The following is a 20,471-nucleotide window of genomic DNA, read 5'->3' as shown; positions in this document are numbered from 1 at the left end:
CCAGAATTGCCCACTTCATGTCAATCACTCTGCGGCCACCAGTGCGACTGAAAGGCATCGCTAGACCCTGTGCAAAACTACATTGTTAGTTGTGCTCGTACGACGTGTGTGCGCATTGTGCCGCATACGCATGCACAGAACAGCCATTTTTTAGCCTGATCGCTGCACTGCGAACAACTGCAGCTAGCGATCAACTCGGAATGACCCCCATAGTCATTTTGGACTTAAAGAGCCTGCACACTGGTTTCTCCTTTATTGCTTCTCTGCCTGATCACATCAGGATGATACATACTGTACCTCCGTTTCTTTCTAGGTCACTAAGCTATAAAATAGTGAAAATTAGATCCAAATTCATCCAGTAGTTTTGTCGTGATGCTGGAATGAAGAGACAGACAGAATTACAAAAATTTCGATTTTGTTTTTTGTCTCCTAGAAGTATATTTCTCAAAAAAATTGCTATATACAGACACAACCCTTACAGTTTTAGTATATGTATAGATATATACTGTCTATAAAAACATCCCTAAAAACACATTTATTACACAATGCCAGCTTAATGGGAAGCATCATACTTATTAGAGATCATTGTAGTTAATGCATCTCATCATGCTGGAATGGGGTAGCAGTTGATTTACCGACGGACACAATACCGACGCTCATAATCCCTACATCCATTGACCGACAGTCACAATACCAACACGGTCAAAAACCACATTCATTATACCAACATGTCCAAAATGCTGACATATTGTAGTCAGAATACCGGGATTTAAAATGCCGACATGTCAAAATGCCGACATGTGTTTTTAAGGATTTTTTGCCCAAAAACAGACTTGTTCATGCTTTACCATCCCAGTGGACCTGGAGGGGAAATATAATAGTGCACCAAGCGCAGCGAGTCATGCGAGGGGATGCAGTACACTTACCCGGTGTCCATGTCGACCTATGTCTACATTGACACAAACAAACAGAAAAACTCATGTCAGTAATTTGAAATGTCGGCATTTCAAATGTCGGTATTCTGACATTTGAAATACCGACATTTAAAAATACCGAAATTAGTTTTTCTGGGGGGTTTTCTTGTGTCAATGTAGACATAGGTCGACATGGACACCGTGTAAGTGTGCTGCATTTTGAACATGTCGGCATAATGAATGTCAGTATTTTGAATGTGTCGGTATTTTGACTGTCGGTCAATGGCTGTCGGTATTAAGTCCATAGGTAAATCATACCGAACCCCTGGAATGATTTAATGAATGTGTTTTCCTGTGTTTTTTTCCATATATTTTAGGGTACTGGTTTCCTAATTATTTTTGCATATATGGTTGTGTCTGAATATCCATAAAGTCTAAAACATAAACCTACAGTATATATAAGCCCACAAACATTCCATGCGTAAACTAATCCTATGCAAACTAACGGAACAGGTTGCGGAGTATTCTAGGCCTCCTGTGAAAATACTGTATGTGGGTTATTTTTACTCGTGAAGGACTGAAAATGTGGTCTTGTTGCACTATTAAGGAAACTTGAAGACCCATCCTTATGTGGAGAGAGCTGAGTAAGGTACAACGGGCCCATCTATATAAGCTGTCCAGAGCCCTGCACATGGTTACATCACAGTTCATGGTGAGTATGGAGCACTACATACCTGTGTGTTTAATGTAAAGACTTGGAAAGCAAATCATAGTGAATTTAAGCAGATTGCAACAAAGATTTTTGCAAATTAGGATAGATATATATATAAAAGTATATTTTTTTATCTTTTTTTTTTAAAATAACTTTTTATGAACTCTTCTATTGGATCTTGGATCTATGGACACACTGGATGAAACAAATCACTTTCTTTGTTTACAACAAGATCATGTGTATATATATACATATATATATATATATATATATATATATATATATATATATAAAGTTTTTATTTTATTTTATTTAAATATATATATATTGACAGCCACATATAGAAAGATGGGTACTCACATAAAATGTATTGTACTCTCAAAAGCAGCAAAACCATTTTGTATATATATATATATAATTTTTAAAATATGACCTGCATAATGCTTGTAATATATTTAATATATTTTTTAACAATATTTTGACAAGTTCATGTAAATATTATACTAGTACAACTCTAAAAATGTCAATTTATCCATAGAATTTTATTTTAATTTTTTTTCAAACATATTGTATTGGAGAACTGCACATAAACACATATAAAAAGGATACAAACAGTAAAACAGGTAGAGAAATCACATTGTGACATTGTAACCAATGAATAAGTAAAATTGAGGGAGAACACGAGGTTTAGAATTTTATTTTTCAAGTCTGGGTATTTTTTTTCTTTAGAAAACAATATTTTTTTCAAGTATTTCAATATCCCCCCACCTGAAATTTACTCTTAAAGTTTGCTTTCTTTTTTTTTTTTTTTTTACAAGGGAGAAACTAACATATTATTTCATCACTTCCTGCAATAAAAGGTGAGCATTTTATGTTTTGTGTGCTTGTTTGTGGTGTTACAGCTATAGCTAATGAGAGAGACCATGGTTTGTGGCTTGTATAGTGAAATCACATATCTTTCTACATGTCCTATAATCGGAATCCATATCAGTAGAGGAAGAGCTGTTCAGAACATACTGGGCTAGATAAAACAAAGGTTCAAAGGAACTTTTTTAATAGTTCATAATAAAGCTGCTCAGGTACATGGTGTGATCTAGACTTGGGGGTATTCTCCATACAAGGGCATAGCTTCCACAGGTGCAGGGAGTGCAGCTGCTATGGGGCCCAGAGCTGAGAGGGGACCACCTTCCCTGTCACAGTTACATGTGTTATATACAATGGTGTAGCTATGGGGGCTCAGAGCTGAAAGGGGCCACCTTCCCTATCACAGTTACATGTGTTATATACAAGGGCATACAAAGGTATAGCTATGGGGCCCAAAGCTGAGAGGGGCCACCCTTCCTATCACAGTTACATGTGTTATATACAAGGGCATAGCTACCATAGGTGCAGGGAGTGCAGCTGCTATGGGTCCCAGAGCTGAGTGGGACCATCTTCCCTATCACAGTTACATGTGTTATATACAAGGGCGTACAATGGTGTAGCTATGGGGCCCAAAGCTGAGATGGGCCACCTTTCCTATCACAGTTACATGTGTTATATACAAGGGTGTAGCTACCATAGGTGCAGGGAGTGCAGCTGCTATGGGACCCAGAGCTGAGAGGGGCCACCTTCCCTATCACAGTTACATGTGTTATATACAAGGGTGCAGCTACCATAGGTGCAGGGAGTGCAGGTGCTATGGGGGCCAGAGCTGAGAGGGGCCACCTTCCCTGTCACAGTTACATGTGTTATATACAAGGGCATAGCTACCATAGGTGCAGGGAGTGCAGGTGCTATGGGCCCAGAGCTGAGAGGGGCCACCTTCCCTAGTACATTTGCATGTGTTATATACAAGGGCATATCTACCATAGGTGCAGGGAGTGCAGGTGCTATGGGCCCAGAGTTGAGAGGGGCCACCTTCCCTGTCACTGTTACATGTGTTATATAACTTTTTCACCAATGGGTGGTACATGGTGGCCCTTACAAACTTTTGCGTAGTGGTCTACAATATAGTTACATCTCTTGACCTGCTCATTGTAATGTGGTATAAAAATAACTGGAGGGCATTAATCATTAGAAATACGATTAATAAGAATTGCTATTAAAACAGGCAAGTGTTTTAACACTCATAGAATTTGTTCATATATCATTGATGTATATGCAGACTTTAATCATTATAATGAAAATTAAGTCCTTTAAGCTGTAGTGTCCTTCTTATGATTTATACATATTTAATGTTATAGAATTATACTAGCTGATGTGCCCGGTTACACCCAGCAAAGTTTTGCTGAGTGGAACATTTTACCCCTTTTTTTTCCCACCTTAGGAGTAAACTTTTTTAAAAATAACTGCTTAGTGGGAGGTTGCAAATAGCTGTCACAGTTTCCAGACAACCCAGCAGGTCACATGTTCCAGGTCACCCAGCAGGTGCACAGGGAAAATTACATCGGGAGTGTAGCTATTCATCTCCGCGACCCCGAACACTATGGATTTTTACATGTCACCCCCTTCCCACCCCCACCCCTAGGGGTGCTAGGGGTGTCTTGCCCCCGCCTTATTTTTTGCCAGATTGTAAGTGATATGTGTACCAAGTTTGGTGTAAATTGCTCCAGGCATTACAGAGTTATGCTGGAACATACATACACACATACTGTACACACATACACACATACATTCATTTTTATATACTGTATATAGATTTACCAGTCATGTGACATAGACACAGTTTAGAACATAAAGATGGTTAGTTTACAGGTTACAGCTATAGCCAATGAGAGAGACCATGGTTTGTGGCTTGTATAGTGAAATCACATATCTTTCTACATGTCCTATAATCGGAATCCATATCAGTAGAGGAAGAGCTGTTCAGAACATACTGGGCTAGATAAAACAAAGGTTCAAAGGAACTTTTTTAATAGTTCATAATAAAGCTGCTCAGGTACATGGTGTGATCTAGACTTGGGGGTATTCTCCATACAAGGGCATAGCTTCCATAGGTGCAGGGAGTGCAGCTGCTATGGGGCCCAGAGCAGAGAGGGGCCCACCTTCCCTGTCACAGTTACATGTGTTATATACAATGGTGTAGCTATGGGGGCCCAGAGCTGAAAAGGGCCACCTTCCCTATCACAGTTACATGTGTTATATACAAGGGCATACCAAGGTATAGCTATGGGGCCCAAAGCTGAGAGGGGCCACCCTTCCTATCACAGTTACATGTGTTATATACAAGGGCATAGCTACCATAGGTGCAGGGAGTGCAGCTGCTATGGGTCCCAGAGCTGAGTGGGGCCATCTTCCCTATCACAGTTACATGTGTTATATACAAGGGCGTACAATGGTGTAGCTATGGGGCCCAAAGCTGAGATGGGCCACCTTTCCTATCACAGTTACATGTGTTATATACAAGGGTGTAGCTACCATAGGTGCAGGGAGTGCAGCTGCTATGGGACCCAGAGCTGAGAGGGGCCCCCTTCCCTATCACAGTTACATGTGTTATATACAAGGGTGCAGCTACCATAGGTGCAGGGAGTGCAGGTGCTATGGGGCCCAGAGCTGAGAGGGGCCACCTTCCCTATCACAGTTACATGTGTTATATACAAGGGTGCAGCTACCATAGGTGCAGGGAGTGCAGGTGCTATGGGGCCCAGAGCTGAGAGGGGCCACCTTCCCTGTCACAGTTACATGTGTTATATACAAGGGCATAGCTACCATAGGTGCAGGGAGTGCAGGTGCTATGGGCCCAGAGCTGAGAGGGGCCACCTTCCCTAGTACATTTACATGTGTTATATACAAGGGCATATCTACCATAGGTGCAGGGAGTGCAGGTGCTATGGGCCCAGAGTTGAGAGGGGCCACCTTCCCTGTCACTGTTATATGTGTTATATACAAGGGCATATCTACCATAGGTGCAGGTAGTGTGGGTGCTATGGACCCAGAGCTGAGAGGGGCCACCTTCGCTGTCACAGTTATATGTGTTATATACAAGGGTGTAGCTACCATAGGTACAAGGAGTGCAGCTGCTATGGGGACCAGAGCTGAGAGGGGCCCACCTTCCCTGTCACAGTTACATGTGTTATATACAATGGTGTAGCTATGGGGGCCCAGAGCTGAGAGGGGCCACCTTCCCTATCACAGTTACATGTGTTATATACAAGGGCATACAAAGGTATAGCTATGAGGCCCAAAGCTGAGAGGGGCCACCTTTCCTATCACAGTTACATGTGTTATATACAAGGTCATAGCTACCATAGGTGCAGGGAGTGCAGCTGCTATGGGGCCCAGAGCTGAGAGGGGCCACCTTCCCTATCACAGTTACATGTGTTATATACAAGGGCATACAAAGGTATAGCTATGGGGCCCAAAGCTGAGAGGGGCCACCTTTCCTATCACAGTTACATGTGTTATATACAACGGCGTATCTACCATAGGTGCAGGTAGTGCAGGTGCTATGGACCCAGAGCTGAGAGGGGCCACCTTCCCTGTCACAGTTATATGTGTTATATACAAGGGCGTAGCTACGATAGGTGCAGGGAGTGCAGCTGCTATGGGGCCCAGAGCTGAGAGGGGCCACCTTCCCTGTCACAGTTACATGTGTTATATAACTTTTTCACCAATGGGTGGTACATGGTGGCCCTTACAAACTTTTGCGTAGTGGTCTGCAATATAGTTACATCTCTTGACCTGCTCATTGTAATGTGGTATAAAAATAACTGGAGGGCATTAATCATTAGAAATACGATTAATAAGAATTGCTATTAAAACAGGCAAGTGTTTTAACACTCATATAATTTGTTCATATATCATTGATGTATATGCAGACTTTAATCATTATAATGAAAATTAAGTCCTTTAAGCTGTAGTGTCCTTCTTATGATTTATATATATTTAATGTTATAGAATTATACTAGCTGATGTGCCCGGTTACACCCAGCAAAGTTTTGCTGGGTGGAACATTTTACCCCTTTTTTTTCCCACCTTAGGAGTAAATTTTTTTAAAAATAACTGCTTAGTGGGAGGTTGCAAATAGCTGTCACAGTTTCCAGACAACCCAGCAGGTCACATGTTCCAGGTCACCCAGCAGGTGCACAGGGAAAATTACATCGGGAGTGTAACTATTCATCTCCGCGACCCCGAACACTATGGATTTTTACATGTCACCCCCTTTCCACCCCCACCCCTAGGGGTGCTAGGGGTGTCTTGCCCCCGCCTTATTTTTTGCCAGATTGTAAGTGATATGTGTACCAAGTTTGGTGTAAATTGCTCCAGGCATTACAGAGTTATGCTGGAACATACATACACACATACTGTACACACATACACACATACATTCATTTTTATATACTGTATATAGATTTACCAGTCATGTGACATAGACACAGTTTAGAACATAAAGATGGTTAGTTTACAGAATTTTCGGAAGGAGAATATATGATGTGAAGGTATGAAGCCGCGATGCATTTTGGAGTGCTCAGAATGGATCCCAGCTAAAAACAGGAAGCCATACATCATTACAAGTCCAGTCAGTGGCTGTGGGGATGTATAGTACGTGGGCAGTTTTGCTGTGTGGTCCAAGGGCAGTAAACATATAGGTTCTAGTAGCGTTCACAGTGGAAATTCCCAGGTTCAACTGTTATTAAAAAGTTATTTTGTTTTAAAAATTCCCACTTAGTTGATATGGCAGCATTGTATAATACAGTATCGTATAATGGGGGTCATTCCGAGTTGTTCGCTCGTTGACGATTTTCTCTATGCTGCGATTTGTTGCCAATTGCGCATGCGCAAGGCACGCAGGGCGCATGCGCTTAGTTATTTAACTAAAAACTTAGCAGATTTGCTGTGGATTCTGCGGCGCTTTTCAGTCGCACTGCTGAACGGTAAATGATTGACAGGAAAGGGGCGTTTCTGGGTGGTAACTGAGCGTTTTCCGGGAGTGTGCTAAAAAATGCAAGCGTGTCAGGGAAAAACGCAGGAGTGTCTGGAGAAACAGGGGAGTGGCTGGCTGAACACAGGGCGTGTTTGTGACATCAAACCAGGAACTAAACGGACTGAGAAGAATTATTTAGTAGCAGTTCTGCTAATCTTTTGTTCGCTATTCTGCTAAGCTAAGATACACTCCCAGAGGGCGGAGGCCTAGCGTGTGCAATGCTGCTAAAAGCAGCTAGCGAGCGAACAACTCGGAATGAGGGCCAATATTCATTATATCTTAAAGGTGCAGTTTGACTGAATGATTACTAAGAAGGCTTGGGGCAGATTCAGTTCTGAGGGATAGGCGCGATGTGCCATTTCGCAGGAAAACTTGAAATGTTAACGATACTGTATATGGCACATAAATGTGCTGTCGAGCAACAAATCCCCCCGAATTGAATCAGCCTCTCTGAATCACTATCAAATAAATATGGACCCATGTCAGTTGATAGTAATAATCAGACGTAGACGCCATTTGACTGGTTTATCAAAATATCTTAGATATACACAGTTCCATTACCAAAGAAACGGAATCTTACAGATGAAAATCGTCTTCTTAAAGGAGAATATTCACACCAGCATTTACTGTATAAGAAATCAGTATGTGTTGTGTATGTGTTGTGTGTGTTTTATATTGTCAAAGCATACAATCATACCAAATAATCTCTTCCAGAAACCAGCAACCATGGGGGACGGTGAGATGGCAGTTTTTGGGGAAGCCGCCCAGTTTCTCCGTAAGGGTGATAAAGAGAGACTGGAGGCCCAAAACAAGCCTTTTGATGCCAAGAACACCTGCTACGTGGATGACCAGAAGGAACTCTACGTGAAAGGTCTCGTCACCGCTCGGGAAGATGGAAAAATTACTGTCAAGACCGATGATGGGAGGGTAAGGATGACATTATATCTTGCACATCAGATTGCAATATGAAAATTGTTGTTGGAAATATCAAAAACTGCATTGTTATCTTTTCAGTCTGTAACAGTAAAAGATAGTCAAGTTTACCCCCAAAATCCTCCAAAGTATGACAAAATTGAAGACATGGCCATGATGACTCACCTGAATGAGGCCTCTGTGCTGTATAACCTCAAAGAACGTTATGCAGCCTGGATGATCTACGTAAGTCCTGACTCTTACTCTGGGGTTATGTAGGCATAAATGCCATAGAGATTGTAGCCAAACTTATTATTATAACTCTAGAACCGAAGACTAATGTTAAAATTTGTGTTCTTCCTGCATTAAAAGTAAACATTTTGAGGACAATCAAGATGTTCATTATGGAGCCTCCATTGCCCCAGACGCCCACATGCACAGCACACCATGAACTCATTATAGGCCACTAGAATGGCAAGAGCTTAACCTCTTGTTATTTGGTTAAATGGAAGCATAGAGCCACCTTAGCTTATAAAATGCTATAGAACAGCTACTCAATTTTATGTACTTTGCAGACCTACTCTGGGCTCTTCTGTGTGACTGTCAACCCCTACAAGTGGTTGCCAGTATACGACCCTAAGGTTGTTGCCGGCTACAGAGGCAAGAAGCGTATGGAAGCCCCACCACACATCTTCTCCATCTCTGATAACGCCTATCAGGCCATGTCAACAGGTACGAAGATCTTATTTCTCTGAACTGATACTTGTTAGACATTCTGTTCAGGAGACACATATTAATAAGGTGACTTCTTTTGTCAGATCGTGAAAATCAGTCTGTCCTAATTACGTAAGTAAAACTTCCTATATTTTTGGTTAATCTTTGTTCATTATCATTATTTAGCAGTGAATTGTTAGATTTTTTTCTCCCTTATGTTTTATGTACTTTATGTCTCCTTTACCTCCAGTGGAGAATCCGGTGCTGGAAAGACTGTAAACACCAAGCGTGTCATCCAGTACTTTGCAACAATTGCAGCCATTGGAGATCCCAAGAAGAAGGAACAACTCAGCAACAGCATGCAGGTAACTTCTCACTTCTAGGCTGACAATAACATCTACATAATCTGTTTAATGACTAATCAAATTAATATATAATACATCTACATGACTCCAACACTATGTGAGAAACAATATGTAATTTTTATCTGCCCAAGATGAGGTATATTTGAGAATAGGGCCAGTAGATAAATGCCCATCAAACCAGGGGTAAGGGAAGGGGAAGATGAGAAGATATTGGGAAGGGTGGCGGGCAAATCCTGGGGTTTAGGCATGCCCCCTCTGAAAAAATACTTTGAGCAGCGCTACATACTACAAAAGGGGATATTGGTTGACCAGGCCCATCCTACAAGCCTAAGCCCAAGTAATCAGTACCCACTCAAAACCATGCCTTGTAAGTGATTGCCCCTTTAAAAAAACATTGGAGTTCGGCTGGCATCCCACACGGCCGTCAAACTCGGGCGTCATTACATCCGGCCCTATATCTTGGATATAGGAACTTTTCCTTCAGTAGTCATAGCTATTTTTTGTGGGGGACGTTCTTTTTAACCTTCATACTAATGATCTGTAGAGTGCATCTTCATACTACCTTAAAATCTGCAGAACATTGCTTTTGTCCTACTTAGAAATGACACCTTACGTGTACCCCATTACTTATTTCATTTCATTAAACCTCATATTCCACTATAGTTTTATGATCTCTGTTACAGCAAAAGAAAAAAATATTATGTCCAAATTAGCATTTTTTTTTTTTGGACCCTCTCCGAAAGGAGAAGGGCTCCATTACTCCCCTAACCCTCAGAGCCAAAAGGCCTACTGAGGGAAAAAAGGGACTGTGGGTCCCTCCTTGCCGAAGTGCAGAGGGACCCTCGTGTATCCCCAAGGTTGGCCGAAGCTTCCCCGTGGGGACTGATAACAGCCTCTAGCCCTCCCCAAAAGGAGAGGGCCTCGGCAACTTAGGGGAGAGGGTGGCCCATAAGGGTCTCACCCAAACCCCAAACAAAAAACCGTGACGTGACAAATTCTACAAAAATAAGTGCTAGTGTTGTGCCCAAAAAGTGCAAAACACGTGCGTGTAACAAATAAATAAATAAGCCCCAGCCAGAAGGCCGGGGGGTGTATAAAATGTTTTCCTCGCTCTAGCCAAAAGGCCAGGACAAAGGAAGTGGGTGCAGACAGGAAGGGTCTGAAGTGTTAAGTGCTAAAAGTGCCTTAGTGCGAAGGTGGCTCGAAACCCCAGTGCATTTCCGGCACCCCTGTCCCTTCCAGTTCCAGGGGCACAAAACACCTCGAGCTTCTAGCTGCTCCTGACCTCTCAGCCAGACCAAGCTTCATACCCACTCTGTGCCAGGGTCAACCCCCAGTACAAGAGAAGATACTAGACCAGGACATTCTCCACTCCACGCAAGGGGCCCTTTTTCATCCCCTTAGAAGGACGGTAGATACGAAGCCCAGTTTTTCTCCCCTCTCGACCAGAGGCATTGCCACACCCCGGCATGGTACTCCACAAGTGTTTCCCTCGAGCAGGTACTACACTTGATCTTAGCCAAAAGGCCAAGAAGCGATTATGTGTAACTGAACAACATTAGCAAATGTATCTTATTTCATCCTGTGGGAATTCAAACATGTAATGGGAGCACTGTACAGTTATAGAGAATATCTCATCCTTTTCATTCTCCTGAATCCTATTACACAGAAATCTTGAAATTGAAAGAATCAATATTATTTATTTATTAACAATTTCTTATATAGTGCAGCAAATTCCGTTGCGCTTTACAACTGGACACAATGATAAGACAAAACTGGGTAATAACAAACAGTCAGAGGTAGGAAGGCCCTGCTCCCAAGCTTACTATCTACAGGGAAATAGGCATTGATACACAAGGATAGGTGCTATCTATTGCATAGTTGTCCAAAAGGTTCTTGGTGGCCTGCATGATATCACAACACTGCAATGATGAACCAGGGTCAGGAGGAAGGGGAAGTGAAGAAAGAGAAAATATGTGAAGGATATGTGTAGACTGTACAGTGGTGATATAATTGGATAGGAAAGCTTATGAAGGTAATGTGAGTGGTTCTGGAATTTGATCAACTTGTCTGAATAGGTGAGTTTTCAGGGAACGCTTGAAGGTTTGGAGACTAGAGGAGAGTCTTATTGTACGTAGGGCATTCCATAGAGTGGCTGCAGCCCGAAGAAAGTCCTGCAATTGTGCATGGGAGCAAGTAATGAGTGTGGATGAGAGACGTAGATCTTGTGAAGAGCGAAGGGGACGGGTTGGGAGATATTTTGAGATAAGAGAAGAGATGTATGTTGGTCTAGTATGGTTAATAGTCTTGTGTGTAAGTAAAAGTATTTTATATTGAATACGGCAGAATGCAGGTAACTAATGGAGGGACTGACATAGTGGGTCTGCAGATGGTGGACATCTAGCGAGGAAGATTAGCCTCACAGCTGCATTCAGAATGGATTGTAATGGTGAGAGTCTCTTCTTGGTAAGACCAATAAGAAGACTATTGCAATAATCAATGCGGGAGATAATGAGAGCATGGATTAGAGTTTTAGCAGTGTCTTGTGTAAGGTATGATTGTAGTTTGGATATGTTTTTTAGATGCATGTAACATGATTTTGAGACAGATTGAATGTGGGGAACAAAGGACAGTTCCGAGTCAAGGATGACACCTAGGCAGCGAGCTTGTGGTGTAGGGTTGATTGTAGAGTTCTCAACAGTGATAGAAATATCAGGTTGGTAACTACTATTGTATGGTGGAAATATAATTAACTCTGTTTTGGAAATATTAAGTTTGAGGTGGCGAGATGACATCCAAGATGAAACAGCAGAGAGGCATTCAGTGACACGGCCCAATACAGATAGAGACAAATCAGGGGTGGATAGGTAGATTTGAGTATCATCTGCATACAAATGATGCTGAAATCCAAAAGAGCTAATTAGTTTACCAAGAGATGAGGTATAGATTGAGAAAAACAGTGGACCTAAGACCGAGCCTTGCGGTACGCCAACTGAAAGAGGTAGCGAAGAGGAGGTAAATTCTGAGAAATGGACACTGAAATAGTGATTAGATAGGTAGGATAGGAACCAAGAGAGGGCTGTGTCCTGAAGACCTAGGGATTGCAGTGTTAGTATGAGAAGAGAGTGGTCAACAGTGTCAAAAGCAGCAGAGATATCTAGAAGAATGAGAAGTGAGTAATGGCCTTTAGACTTCGCAGTGACCAGATCATTCAATACTTTAGTCAGTGCTGTCTCTGTGGAGTGTTGGGAACTAAAGCCTGATTGATAGGGGTCCAATAAGTTGTATGAGTTAAGAAAGTGTGTGAGGCGAGTGTAGGCAAGTTTCTCAAGTAGCTCGGAGAGGCAAGGGAGCTGAGAGATGGGATGGTAGTTTTGAGAGAGAGTTAGGGTCAGATTTTTTTTTTTTTTCAGAATGGGAGTAATCATTGCATGCTTAAATAGTGAAGGGAAGATACCAGTAGAGAGAGAGAGAGAGAGATTACAGATGTTAGTTAAGGTTGGGATGAGCACAGGAGACAGAGCTTTACTTATTTGTGAGAGTATAGGATCAAGAGGAGAGGTAGTAGAGTAGCACGATGAGAAGAGTGTTGATATTTCATCTTCATTAGTGGCATCAAATGAAGAGAAAGTGCCAGAGGGTTCAGGTAGGGAATTGAGTAGGTCACTGGTTGAGGAAGAGCATGCCATTTCATCTTGGATCTTATCAATCTTCTCCTTGAAGTAGGAAGCTAGATCTTGCGCCTTGATAGTGGCTGGTGGGTTGGGTGAAGGAGGGTTGAGAAGTGATTTAAATGTATTAAAATGTCGTTTGGGGTTAGAGGCTTGAGCAGAGATGAGAGTTTGGAAATATGTTTGTTTGACATTACGATAAGAGTGGTAGACAGTCTTATATGTAAGGAAGTCACTTGGAATACGAGATTTACACCACTGGCGTTCAACTTTACGTGATAGTTTTTGTAGGTGTCTTGTTACTTTAGAGTGCCACGGTTGACATCTAGGCCTACGTCGAGTGTGATGGGTTGCTGGAGCCACTTTATCAAGGGCTATCTCTAGAGTCTGGTTCAGGTATGATACAGCCATCTCAGGAGAAGTGAATGCAGAAATAGGTGAAAGCAGTTGTTGGAGTGAGGTGGAAAGTTCTTGAAGATTAGTTTCATTAATATTTCTGCAGGTTTGAGGAGGATTGGAGGACTTCAGTGACACTGAGTTTGAAGTATTGGAGGAGAGCATGCAGGTGATGAGGTTGTGATCTGAGAGAGGGAAAGGGGTGTTAGTGAATTCAGAAACTGAGCATAGTCTGTTGAATACTAGATCAAGGCAGTGACCCAGTGAGTAGAGGAGTCAGTCCACTGTGAGAGGCCGAGAGAGGAAGTTAGAGAGATTCGTTTGGAGGTTAAACATTCTGATGCCAATGGGGAAGGGACTGATATACATGATTACATAATCTCTATACACATTGCATAATACGATTGGTGTTATATAAGTAATCCAATAGCTGGAATTTAGTGATTAGAAACATCTTCTTCCCACTCAATTCACTAAATGTGTTTTTACATTACAAAATTAAGAAGTCATGGGGAGAACCTCTTGCTCTCTTCATATACATATTCACACTAACAGCTTCCGCCCACTTAAATGACTGATTTTACTGCAGAATTCATTATAATTGATTAAACAAACAGATATGAGTATTGCCTTAAATTAAAAACCTGATAATTTTTTTTAATTATTTACACAGATTTAAAGTGACCATTTAGACTGATTTTGAATCTTTAGATCCCATATTCACCATTTATGCATTGTATTATATTATATTCAACCTATACAAATATATATCTTACATCTTAGGGTACTCTGGAGGATCAAATTATCCAGGCTAACCCTCTGCTGGAAGCCTTCGGTAATGCCAAGACCGTGAGAAATGACAACTCCTCCCGTTTTGTAAGTATCCTTTAGAAATATTTTCTTTTATTCTGTAATCATTTTTATAATGTGGTAGTGTGAACAGATTTTCTGAATTAATACTATTTTGTTTAGGGTAAATTCATTAGAATCCACTTCGGAACAACTGGAAAGCTGTCTTCAGCTGATATTGAAACATGTAAGTATGAATGTGTCCTTGTCAGTTCTTACTTTGTGTCTTAGATTGTTATTTGTGTTTATATGGACAATGCTTTATTAATCTACAGATCTGCTGGAAAAGTCCAGAGTAACCTTCCAGCTCTCAGCTGAGAGAAGCTACCACATCTTCTACCAGATCATGACCAACAAGAAACCAGAGATTGTTGGTAAGTTCTCTATTGTTTAATCACTACCCTGCCACACTCCAAAGATGAAATATTGGCACCTAAAAATATATGGCTGTAACACAATAGTGGGTGCTTATACTATAATACATTAAACATTATTTGTAATGTGAGACTTTCGGTGAACAAATAACCCACTGGATCTCTCTTAATTTGACACTCTTCATAATTCAATAACTCTTGGATTCCTGAGATATGAAAACTGTGATCCACAGTTCCAGATCCAGTTACTGTAATAATACTGACACTTATACATAAAAATGTCATGTGTCGAGTTGCCTGATAATATGATGTTTTTGTTTAGAGATGCTTCTTATCACCACCAACCCCTACGACTACCCCGCTATAAGTCAGGGTGAGATTGTTGTGAAGAGTATTGATGATGTGGAGGAGTTCATAGCCACCGATGTAAGTAGATGAGGACATTAGAACAATGAGCTGTTACTTTAAGTCATTTATGTCTGCTGGATATGTTGTACACTCATAATTATAATTCAATGATACTGTATTATTATCATCCAACAGACCGCCATTGATGTCCTGGGATTCAATGCAGATGAGAAGATCGGCATCTACAAAATGACCGGTGCTGTCATGCACCACGGCAACTTGAAGTTCAAGCAGAAGCAGAGGGAGGAACAGGCCGAGCCAGACTGCACAGACGGTTTGTGCTTGTTTTCATTGATCACCAAGGACAATTAGAAATATTTTTCATCCATGATTTTGTAAGATTCATTTCATGCTTAATGTTCTGTCTCCAGTTGCTGATAAGATCGCCTACCTCATGGGTCTAAACTCTGCTGATGTACTGAAAGCTTTGTGCTACCCAAGAGTGAAGGTCGGCAATGAGTTTGTCACCAAGGGACAGACTGTGCCACAGGTACATTACGATCACAAACAAAACAACTACACATTGGACAAGTTTATTTCCACCAGTAATATAAAAATGTTTTGTTCTTCTCCAGGTCTACAACTCTGTAGGTGCCCTCTGCAAGTCAGTATTTGAGAAACTCTTCTTGTGGATGGTCACCCGTATCAACCAACAGCTGGACACCAAGCAGGCCAGGCAGTTCTACATCGGTGTGCTGGATATTGCTGGTTTTGAAATCTTTGATGTAAGCTATTAACCTGTTCTAGCCTTGTGACTTCTTCAAGCTGGTCGCACTGCAGTTCCTCATCTCCTTTCTACCACTTACAGTACAACAGCTTGGAACAGCTCTGCATCAACTTCACCAATGAGAAACTGCAGCAGTTCTTCAACCACCACATGTTCGTCCTGGAACAGGAAGAATACAAGAAGGAAGGTATTGACTGGGAGTTCATTGACTTTGGTATGGATCTGGCTGCCTGCATTGAGCTCATTGAGAAGGTGAGTTCACATAGATTAATCCAGTTAGTCCTTCAAAAAGCAATGACATGGTATTCTGTAGCTCACTGACTTTATATTTATACATTCAGCCCATGGGTATCTTCTCCATCCTTGAAGAGGAGTGCATGTTCCCCAAATCCACTGACACATCCTTCAAGAACAAACTGTATGAGCAGCATCTTGGCAAGTGCAAGAACTTTGAGAAGCCCAAGCCTGGCAAAGGAAAGGCTGAAGCTCACTTCTCCCTGGTGCATTATGCTGGTACTGTGGATTACAACATCACTGGCTGGCTTGAAAAGAATAAGGACCCACTGAATGAATCTGTTATCCAGCTCTACCAGAAGTCTTCAGTTAAACTGTTGGCCTACCTCTACTCCGCCCACAATAATCCTGATGGTGAGTTTTCTGTTCATGGTTAGGAGTATTTTCAATTCTGAATAATGAATATTGATGTGATGACTGTTATTTTATTTATATTTTAACAGAGAGTGCTGCTGCTGGTGGCAAAGGAGGAAAGAAGAAGAAGGGTTCCTCTTTCCAGACTGTGTCTTGTCTGTTCAGGGTCAGTATAATCTGCTTATAGTGTAAGATGTATATAGCTGGTAAAGCTTCAAGTGATAATAGTATACAGTAGTCTGTAGCAGTGGCAGATTCTACCTATGGGTTGCAGGACTGCAGCCACCCCCAGGTAAAATCCGCCACCCAGCTCAGTGAGCCAGATGTAGTCCGTGAGACTGCAGTGGCTTCACTGGGACTGGCAGTGATTTCCTATTGGAAGTCCTACCTGTCAGTCACCAGTAGGACAGGCAGTCCCATTGGGAGGTATTTCCTCCCTCCGGGACTGCCAAACTGGGCTGCGATTGGCAGAGAGCTGGCTTCCTGCAGGAAGCCACTCCCTGCCTTGCCAGCTTCTAAGTACTGCAGCTAATACAGTCCATAGAAGCCGGGGTTTGCGCATATGGACTGAAGCCACCGCTTGTGCGCATGCGCCGGGTCTGGCGTCTGTCGGCTCTATTGCAAAGGTGCTGGGACCCAGGAGTCAGACTGTCCTCGTGGCAGCCCCTCTACCTTAAAAAGGTAGGAGCAGCCGCTGATCTGTAGTATTTTGTAATTATATGTGTTCATAGTTTAGTATGTATGCGTTATCAGATACATCCTGTATAATGTTCAATATATTTTATTTTATTTTCTGTCTGTTGCAGGAAAACTTGAACAAGCTGATGACCAACTTGAGAGGCACTCACCCTCACTTTGTACGTTGTCTGATCCCCAATGAAACCAAGACTCCAGGTATAGTCTTCATTATTTATTTTTCTTTTCTAATGAAAAGAACATTCAGACTGTTGTTCTATGTTATAAAATAATGAATTCCTTGCTGACAGGTATCATGGATAACCACTTGATCATCCACCAGCTGAGATGTAACGGTGTATTGGAAGGCATCAGAATCTGCAGAAAGGGATTCCCAAGCAGAATCCTCTATGCTGACTTTAAGCAACGGTAATTTGTTAAATTAATTTTAGAACATTTCATAAAAGCCTTGCATATAATCCAGTGCCGTAACTAGCCATTTTGGCGCTGTGTGCAAGAAACAGCATCAGCGCCCCCCCTAAACCAAATATAAAACAGGGCCAATGCGCACCGTAGGTGGATGCCAAAATTATAGGGGCGTGGCTTCATGGGGAAGTGGTGTTGCCACATAGCTCCCTTTTACACAGTACGGCAGGTAGAGTCCCTTTTTACACATTAGGCAGGTAGAGTCCCCCATTTGGCACCTTATGGCAGGCAGAGTCCCCCTTTTACACAGTACGGCAGGCAGAGTCCCCTTTTACACATTAGGCAGCAGAGTCCTCCTTTTTTACACATCAGGCAGCAGAGTCCTCCTTTGTGACATATTACAGAGAGAGAGAGAGAGAGAGAGAGAGAGAGAGAGAGTGTGTGTGTGTGTGTGTGTGTGTGTGTGTGTTTCTGACACCTGTTCAGGTGATACGGCATCCAGGACAACCAGGCGCAGTACAATCACTCCCAGTCCCTCTCCACAGCTGACGCGGCGCAGACCATCATGTACAGGCGCTCCACAGTTGACGCAGCGGCGGGGCTCACAGGCGGCATCACTACATGCAGCAGCTGCTCCTGTACGGGTGCACGCTGCTGAAGGACCGCTCACTCTCCATATCAATGACGGCGGCGGGGCTCACAGGCGGCATCACTACACGCAGCGGCTGCTCGTGTACAGGGGCACACTGCTGAAGGACCGCTCCCACTCACTCTACAGGGCTCACAGGCAGAATTACTGCACAACGGGCTGTGTGGCCACCGCTCCACTTCCCTTACACAGGCGGCGGCTGGCGACAGGCACCGGCGTACAGACGAAATTTCAGTACTCCCTCACTGAATACATGGCCATACAAGGGGATGTGCTGCCAGATGGTGCGCCTCCACTGCAGTTGCGCTGTGGGCAAGGCACCATCGGCACACACCTAGTTATGGCTCTGATATAATCTTTCATTCATTATCAGAAGTACTGAAAATTTTATGGAGCATCAAACCTCAAATATCATCTTGATGTTTACACCCATGCAAGAAAATCCCAGAAAATAGAAAATTATCAAAACATGTTTAACTCATTTATTGAAATATTTAGCAGCCATTACATTTGAAAATGTACTTTTACATTTTTTTAAACCAGTCTTTAATTTTCTCCTGCTTTATTTGGTTACACAGTTACAAGATACTGAATGCCAGCGCAATTCCAGATGGGCAGTTTATAGACAGCAAGAAGGGGGCTGAGAAACTCTTGGGCTCAATTGATGTTGATCACACTCAATACAAATTTGGACATACCAAGGTACACAATGAATAGCTCTCCAGCATGTTGGGGAATCCAGCCTTTGTCTTCTCTGGTCTTTATGTAATCTTGTTTTTCCATAAGGTGTTCTTTAAAGCTGGTCTCCTGGGTACCCTGGAAGAGATGAGAGATGAAAAGTTGGCACAACTTATTACTCGTACTCAGGCTCTTTGCAGAGGCTTCTTAATGAGAGTTGAGTTTACAAAAATGATGGAGAGAAGGTAATAATAATTTTGTGTTGAAAAACTACACTACAAAAATACTAGTTTTATAAACAAAAGCCTTACATTATGTCCATTTCTCAAACAGGGAGGCAATATACGTCATCCAGTACAATGTCAGATCTTTCATGAATGTCAAACACTGGCCATGGATGAAGTTGTATTTTAAGATTAAGCCACTGCTGCAGAGTGCTGAGAATGAGAAGGAGATGGCAAACATCAAAGAGGAGTTTGAGAAGACCAAAGAAGCTCTGATCAAGGCAGAAGCCAAAAAGAAAGAACTTGAGGAGAAATTAATTTCCCTGGTGCAAGAGAAGAATGAATTGCTTCTCCAATCCCAGTCGGTAGGAACGCATTATATACAAGTTTAAATGAAAAAGCTCTTTATTGCATTAAAAAAAACATAGCTGATGTTCATCTAATATTCTGTAGGAATCTGAAACTCTTGCCGATGCCGAGGAGAGATGTGAAGGTCTTATCAAGAACAAGATCCAAATGGAATCAAAGTTGAAGGAGATAACTGAGAGGCTTGAAGATGAGGAAGAAAGCAATGCTGAGCTTACAGCAAAGAAGAGGAAATTGGAGGATGAATGCTCTGAGCTGAAGAAAGATATTGATGACTTGGAACTTACTCTTGCTAAAGTAGAAAAGGAAAAACATGCCACAGAAAACAAGGTATAGTCAACAATAGGGGCATATATATATTAGCTGTTCTAACCATTCTTCGCACAGGAGTTTCTGATTTTCACGGTTGTAAATATAAATGAGTGTTAAAAATTTGGTACATCTATAGAGATGTAAATAAGAGACGTCTTGATGTAACTAAATGTAATCCATGGTTCTTGGCGTTACCCAAGGAGCACCCGTAGCATATATGGTAAAAAGTGACAGGACCATTTTTGTAGTTTATTAAATTGCATCCACTGGAGGTGCAATCCAAATTTTGAGCCGATTGTCCATTTGGGCGTTATCGTTCATGCAATGCAAGCCATGCATCGGTAATTATGTCATTATGTCAACCCCCTGTTCATCCCTTTTGGGGAGTTTTTTTTAATTCTAATTAGATATTTTTACTACTTCCCAGCTGAAGAATACCTATGTTAGATTTCAGCTTCCTAACCTAAAATATCGGGAAGTAAGAGAATTAGCGATGAGTCAGTCAGTCAGTGAGTGAGGGCTTTCGCATATATATATATATATATA

The 20,471-nt window shown here is 42.0% G+C and overlaps 1 protein-coding gene and 1 pseudogene across 1 annotated transcript in view; one reads left to right on the top strand and one right to left on the bottom strand.

Moving 5' to 3' along the window:
* LOC134948423 (myosin-4-like) overlaps nucleotides 1–20,471 on the top strand; it is a 32,749-nt gene that overhangs the window by 1,010 nt on the left and 11,268 nt on the right. Inside the window, exons 2-24 of the mRNA XM_063936379.1 lie at nucleotides 1,522–1,626; nucleotides 2,445–2,486; nucleotides 8,246–8,458; nucleotides 8,546–8,689; nucleotides 9,019–9,175; nucleotides 9,262–9,289; nucleotides 9,408–9,522; nucleotides 14,373–14,465; nucleotides 14,562–14,625; nucleotides 14,714–14,812; nucleotides 15,135–15,238; nucleotides 15,356–15,494; nucleotides 15,592–15,710; nucleotides 15,796–15,945; nucleotides 16,029–16,199; nucleotides 16,289–16,595; nucleotides 16,685–16,761; nucleotides 17,402–17,489; nucleotides 17,582–17,699; nucleotides 18,924–19,047; nucleotides 19,132–19,268; nucleotides 19,357–19,612; nucleotides 19,701–19,943. Of these exons, the coding sequence (XP_063792449.1) occupies nucleotides 8,258–8,458; nucleotides 8,546–8,689; nucleotides 9,019–9,175; nucleotides 9,262–9,289; nucleotides 9,408–9,522; nucleotides 14,373–14,465; nucleotides 14,562–14,625; nucleotides 14,714–14,812; nucleotides 15,135–15,238; nucleotides 15,356–15,494; nucleotides 15,592–15,710; nucleotides 15,796–15,945; nucleotides 16,029–16,199; nucleotides 16,289–16,595; nucleotides 16,685–16,761; nucleotides 17,402–17,489; nucleotides 17,582–17,699; nucleotides 18,924–19,047; nucleotides 19,132–19,268; nucleotides 19,357–19,612; nucleotides 19,701–19,943 (2,934 nt within the window). The 5' untranslated portion in view covers nucleotides 1,522–1,626; nucleotides 2,445–2,486; nucleotides 8,246–8,257. The remainder of the gene's footprint in view (nucleotides 1–1,521; nucleotides 1,627–2,444; nucleotides 2,487–8,245; nucleotides 8,459–8,545; nucleotides 8,690–9,018; nucleotides 9,176–9,261; nucleotides 9,290–9,407; nucleotides 9,523–14,372; nucleotides 14,466–14,561; nucleotides 14,626–14,713; nucleotides 14,813–15,134; nucleotides 15,239–15,355; nucleotides 15,495–15,591; nucleotides 15,711–15,795; nucleotides 15,946–16,028; nucleotides 16,200–16,288; nucleotides 16,596–16,684; nucleotides 16,762–17,401; nucleotides 17,490–17,581; nucleotides 17,700–18,923; nucleotides 19,048–19,131; nucleotides 19,269–19,356; nucleotides 19,613–19,700; nucleotides 19,944–20,471) is intronic.
* LOC134953707 (U2 spliceosomal RNA) lies at nucleotides 10,990–11,061 on the bottom strand (annotated as a pseudogene).

Source organism: Pseudophryne corroboree, chromosome 8, assembly GCF_028390025.1.
Source record: "Pseudophryne corroboree isolate aPseCor3 chromosome 8, aPseCor3.hap2, whole genome shotgun sequence".
Classification (NCBI taxonomy): domain Eukaryota; kingdom Metazoa; phylum Chordata; class Amphibia; order Anura; family Myobatrachidae; genus Pseudophryne; species Pseudophryne corroboree.
The sequence above is the reverse complement of the archived record's forward strand: the minus strand, read 5'-3'. Positions and strand labels throughout refer to the sequence as shown.